This window comes from Neolamprologus multifasciatus, chromosome 11, assembly GCF_963576455.1.
Source record: "Neolamprologus multifasciatus chromosome 11, fNeoMul1.2, whole genome shotgun sequence".
In the NCBI taxonomy this organism is placed as follows: Eukaryota; Metazoa; Chordata; class Actinopteri; order Cichliformes; family Cichlidae; genus Neolamprologus; species Neolamprologus multifasciatus.
In genome coordinates, this window is record NC_140449.1 from 25,977,069 (window position 1) to 25,983,251 (window position 6,183).

The window sequence follows — 6,183 nt, forward strand, 5'->3', positions numbered from 1 at the left end:
GATGCTCACAAAATCATGTTTAAAATTAATCGGAACATCCTAAATTGAAGGAAATAATTCACGAAGAGAAATTTTAACGTTGGTGCACATATCTATATACTAACAGACGAAGGCATTATTTATTAAGAAAGTTAAAAAAAAAAATTAAAAAGTGGCTTGAGTAGAAACTGAACGGGACACAAAACTTTGCATTGCGAGTTCCTGTATGATCACCACAAAAAACATGAAGAAATGCGTAAATATAAATGTGCAACTATTAATAATATGAATTTACTATCCTCTAATAAAAGTATAAATTCATCAAGAAACGCAAAGATTTTAGCCATCATCCCATTTAGTAGTGGCTACTTCAATAAGAGAAATCAGCAGTAAATCTTTTTTAATTTTCTCGGTTTTCGTAATGTATCAATGAACAGTAAATTTTCTTAAAATATCCGCGGCTGCACAAATTTCACTACATATATGTTGGTTTTATCTACACATACAAATGTAAAAATAATGCTTTCTGTCGCTTTGTTCCGTTGTAATTGACAGAAGGCTCCATGAGGTGAGACTGTATTTAATTTACTATTTAGTGATGTCGATTTTTTTAATGCTAGAAACACATAAATATGCTGCCTGTTTATTAGGCTTGTCTTTATCCTTATAAAAGTTTAGGGCCCGTCGTTTATGTCGATCCTATGGGCCTGTGTGCCTTTTCCTCTCTCTATTTTTGGAAAAGAGGCTGGTGTTTGCCTGCAGGCACTTCTGTCTGAGATCAAAGATTCATCACAATTCGCCTTTTAAATGCCTAAAACACGTCAAGTGATGATCGATGCTTTTTATAAAGAATACAGCTCAAATTATAATTCCAGAAAGCATATTTTAGCTACAAACGCCTCTGTTAAATAATAATAATGATGATGATGATGATAATAATAGTAATAATCACTCAATGAAAAGACAGTAATTCCGTATTTATATTGCACAATTTAATACTGCGTTTACACAAAGATGTGAACAACGTCACAGACTGTGAACTTAGCAGGGAATGCCTGAGGTAAAATACTGTTGTCTATTCCCCTTAACAGCACATGTACACAGCTTCTGATTTTAAACGATCCCCTGTTACATAACGAATCACTGCTATTTAAAATGAACACATGGGGTGCTCACTTCTTCCCGATGTTCAGCACAGTGAAAAGCATTCAACTTGATGATCAGGTTAATTTTTTTCTTGCCTGGTGATTCTGTAGCAGACATCAACAAAAGACGAGTAGTTTGGATTTTAATGAAGACAGAAGACCATTTCTTGTATATATGTTTTATGTAAGTAATAAAATATTACTATAACATAAATATAAATGTGACTTTGCAGTCTACATTTAGCAATCAACATACAACCAATGTAGTAAACAAAAAGGAAAAAAAAACATACTGAAGTCCACTGCAACGTAACCATTAACAGAGCTGAACAAAAAAGCTCCAAACACTTTTAAGAAATAAATATATATATATATATAAATGGTCAGATTCATAAATGAAATCATATTAAAATATCTTCTTGGAATTAGTAAGTGTACAAAACTGCCCGGAAAGAAACAAAAACGAAAAAACAAAAAACAAAACAATATCTCGGAACAAATACAAGTTTACATATTAGACATATTTACATATCGGAAATAATCCTGGCAACATTTTCTCTAAAATCTTTATTATTATCATTATTTTTTTTTCCTGGAAAAAAAGTTTCCCTCATCTGTATTGAATAGCACTGCTGTAGGCTTTTGGACTGGTCCAACACTGAGATATGACACACGACACATGAGATTTTCAGATTTCCTTATAGATCGGGAAAAAATAAATATATCTAAAGTAAATCCCTTCATCGCTTACCCTCAATGAATGAATTGTAATTTTCTTTTCTCCGATTCCAGCGTTTAACTATAATACAATGACAATGTGAAACAACAAAAAAAAAAACGGAATTATATTAAAAAATAACATAAAAATAAAATACACACTCAGAGGAAAACAAATCATGTACAGGCGTCATATTCCGACATGGGGCACTGAAGTTACCTGAGTTATTATAACTTTTCATATTTGACCAATCTCTCAAAATGTTTGGGATACAACAGGATAACAGGCAGTAAGCAGTGTGGGCTGACAGCGCTCTGTGGTGATAACCAGGAACCTGTAAACATGGGATTTTTAGGCTTTTGTGTTTAAGCCTAATGAGATCAGCTACACTCACACTTTTATTAAAAACATAAAATAGCATTACTAATATTAACGAAAGAATAAGTGCTCCATGCAAAGAAAACAATAATTTCAGAACAATCAAAACCCCCGAAAAGCAAAGAAAAGAAAAGAAAAGCAAAGAAAAGAAAAGAAAAGAAAAGAAAAGAAAAGAAAAGAAAAGAAAAGAAAAGAAAAGAAAAGAAAAGCTAAGAAAAGCAAAGAAAAGAAAAGAAAAGAAAAGAAACGCTTGCTTCTAATTTGGTGCTTTTTGCAAATTTCGGCGTGGTCAGCAGCAAAAAGCTCGATTTTTTTAAGGCATGCAGTCAGAACTTGGATGTCCTGTTGCACCTGCACAATTTCTAAAACGTGTCTGGCGTTATTTGTAAGTGTTGTGTTTTCGGGTGCCACAATTTCCATCACTCCTCCAACCATCAACTCCCACTGAGTAAACAGAAAAAATAAAGAAATTAGCGGTTGCTCTGATGAGATACAGTACCCATAGCAAATAATGAACAAAATCATAGACACTTTGCAGGAAGAAAGACACTGAAGTTAAAGAATTTCCCGAACCAAAACATCACACTTAATATAACAAAGAAAGTATACACTAATATTCAGATAACCAGTTTAAGCCTGAAAAAAGCTAAATGTTCATTCAGTGTAGGCTTTTCATCTCCAGTGTTGATCATTTTCAGGCAACAACCTCATTCGGGTCAGCGCCTACAGTTCATGGTACACCAGGAGGAGATGGACTCAGTTGCCACATTTAATTACCCCCTATTTGGGGCAGTCATTGGATATCAAATTTACTTTATATGCATGTCTCCTCTGTAAAATTTTGGTAAATAAAGATCTTTGTTTCACTTTAAATGCGCACGGAATCAGTAATAGCGAATATTTTTTTTCTTTTTTATGATTCTTTTTTTCTTAACGTTTTTTTTCCTCTTGCCATCTATTTGATGAGCACGCGAATCGCGAATACTAAAGGCAAAACTGATCTGTTCAACTTTTCCACGTCTCTTTTCTCTCAGGAAAACAAAAGCCAAACTTAAATACTGTAAACTCCATAGCCCCTTTCCCTTTTCTATCCCCCCGCGGAAATGCTCGGATTGTTCATGAAAACAGTCACTGCACAGGACTCTGTAGTGTGCGGTGTAGAGGAGGGGTCTCTGCTTGGGAATATACGTCCTCCATATTCGGGTGAGGGACCCCCACTGGTGTCATTCTTTTCTCTTTTTGTCTTCTGTTGCAAAACCAAACACGGACAACCTCTTTATCCAACTGCAGAGTACCGGCTAAAGTGCTGATTTCATGAGCAGATGGCTTTGGGCATTTTAAGAAATGATTTTCCAGCGCCCCTTTCACAGCCACTTCGATGGAGGTCCTCTTCTTTCGTTTCCTGCCCTGCGCAGCAATCTTGTCCAAATTGGTGGGACTGCCCGTGTTTGAGTCTGTCTCCTCCAGCCACTTGTTAAGGAGCGGCTTAAGTTTGCACATGTTCTTGAAGCTGAGCTGCAGCGCCTCGAACCTGCAGATAGTGGTCTGAGAAAAGACGTTTCCATACAGGGTGCCCAAGGCCAACCCCACGTCCGCCTGCGTAAAGCCAAGTTTGATCCGCCGCTGCTTGAACTGCTTGGCAAACTGCTCCAGGTCGTCGGAGCTGGGCGCGTCCTCGTCCGAGTGATCCTGGTGGTGGCTGAAAGCCTGCTGGGGCGACTCCATCTGGTTGTCGTGGCTGGCCGAATCATCGTGGAGTGGGTCCCGCATGCCATGGTGCAGCGTGCCGGGCTGGGGACTCAACATTGCGTTGAGGTTTGTGTATCCAGGCTGTGAGTAGACAAGTGACTGGTGGCCGTTAGATGCTGGGGACAGCGGGGATAAGTGGTGCGTTGTGGCAGGCGCCCACGAACCATGGTGGCCACTCTGCGCCTGCTGGTGCACCAGGTGAGACCTGTGGTGGAACCCGTTGCTCAGGTCCTCCCTGCTCGCCTGCACGCTGGCTTTGTGCTCCTGTCCGATGTGGGTGCCGCTGGACCAGTCTGTGTTGGAGGTTGGCAGCCACTGATGGTGCGTCAGGCTCATCGGGTGTCCCGTGTTGGTTGCCGCAAGCCCTTGCAAGTACTCGTGGTGCATCATTTTCTGTACCTCTCTGTAGGTCGTCCCCTGGTGCATCCTGTCCGAATCCGGATGCATGAGCGGGTTAGACGGTAAGGAGTTATTCCTCGGAATATACTGAGCTGTTGTCGCCATGGCTCCTACTTCGAAAACTGACGAGCACTTCGGAGGTCTCCAGGCTTTAGAGCCAAAACGCAACAACCTGCTCTGGGAGGTCTTGTGGAAGAGCGAAGACACGCCTCCTCTCCGCTTGTATTGGCTCCTCTCCGATTCAAGCCCACTAGGGACACACTCAATAGGCGCAGGGGTTCAGAGCACGGTGCAGCGCATTTTTAGCACAGAGCTCCGATCTTACATATGTTATAGAAAAACATATGTTCTATTTAATAAATGTATCTGAGTTTTTAACAGTAGTTTCTACAGCTCGTTTTGGCGAACCTGCACACAAGGCGCGCCTTTTAATTATTTTTTTAAACTTTTTTTTCTCTCTCTCTCATTTCATCCAGTTTTCTCCAAGGAAGGTGAGCATGGCTACAGCAGCGGGGTTTGATTAGGTTTCCCCTGGTTTAGATCGGTTGTTTTGCAAATAACCACGTGGGGGAGTACAGAGATCTTTTTGAAGGATACCCCCCACCCCCCACCTCCCTCTAACACACACAGATGCACTTACAGACACACACCCGTGCACCTTTATAATAGGTCACTGATGATTATAGCGCTCCTCGTTTTAAACAGATTATAAGGCGCGCTGCTCCAGTTCTGCAGCCACCCACACAAGGAGAGGCGTGTAAATAATATGCGACGTGTCTGTGGATGCTGTCGTAAATGTGTGACAAATTCGAAAGCATTTGCTCTGTTTCAAAGCCTCCGCGTGTGTCATTTATTTGTATTGTCTCGGTAATTTTCAATGTTGTGTGATCTCATCATCACCACCCACTTAGATCAGAAAGGCCAAAACGTGCTCTCTCGCTCCTTAGTCCTCCTCCCTGCACATACGTTGAGTACAGGTGACAGAGGTGACATATTATAGCGATGCAATTTAGTCCCATCATTACGCCTCTTGTTTTGATATCCTCAAAGCCAGACTGCCACATCTGATAATTACCATTTATAATCATAAAACAATCTTTATTTTTTTTTAATATGACACGGACTCTTCGCTGCCAAGCTCTTGCAGTTGATCTGGATATTCCCCAGCCCTGGAAATTTAGATTTAACAGATTCCAGTTTTTTTTAAATTTTAAATTTTTTTAAAGTCTATATTCTGATATCATTTACCTCTCGAAGCATTTTACTAAGCAGCAACTTGGAGAGAGAAACCTTGTGTTTCTTTCTCCTGGCTCCTTCCTCGCTACCTCTCCCGGTTGATCTGATTATTTTTCCCTTCACGTTTTGTCCCAATAGCAAATTACCAATTCTATGAATTGCAAAGCAGCCTCAGAGACGCTGAGGGGTAGAGAGAGAGGGGGGGATGCGAAGATTGAAAGGGATCTTTGCAAACACAATCACGTTCTTAAATGGAAATGCGGGGCTTTAAACAAATCTTACATCTCTCCCGTTCCATTCGCCTAAAACTCTGCAATCAGGCACATGTTCCGCTCCTTCTAAAACAGGAGCTTTTTGGAAGGTTTTTCAGGCGCAACAGTCCCATTTTAATCATTTACCTGAAAGCAATGTTTTGCCTTTTTTATCTCTGCCGCGTGTTTGTTTGTTGTCATCTTCCCCATGCGACTATTCTCTTTCTATTTACAGTACGACTCAACTCGAGTGTTCATTTTAATCCGGGAGTACAAGACTAAAAGGTAAGTTGTCTCCTTTCTGCTGTCACTGCGTCCTTGCTGTACT

At 40.4% G+C, this 6,183-nt stretch overlaps 1 protein-coding gene across 1 annotated transcript; it reads right to left on the minus strand.

Moving 5' to 3' along the window:
- Window positions 1–305: 305 nt before the first annotated feature.
- pou3f1 (POU class 3 homeobox 1) lies at window positions 306–4,688 on the minus strand. Its single transcript, XM_085177541.1, has one exon. The coding sequence runs from the start codon at window positions 4,471–4,473 to the stop codon at window positions 3,349–3,351; it is 1,125 nt and encodes a 374-aa protein (XP_085033667.1). The 5' UTR covers window positions 4,474–4,688; the 3' UTR covers window positions 306–3,348.
- Between the last annotated feature and the right edge of the window lie 1,495 nt (window positions 4,689–6,183).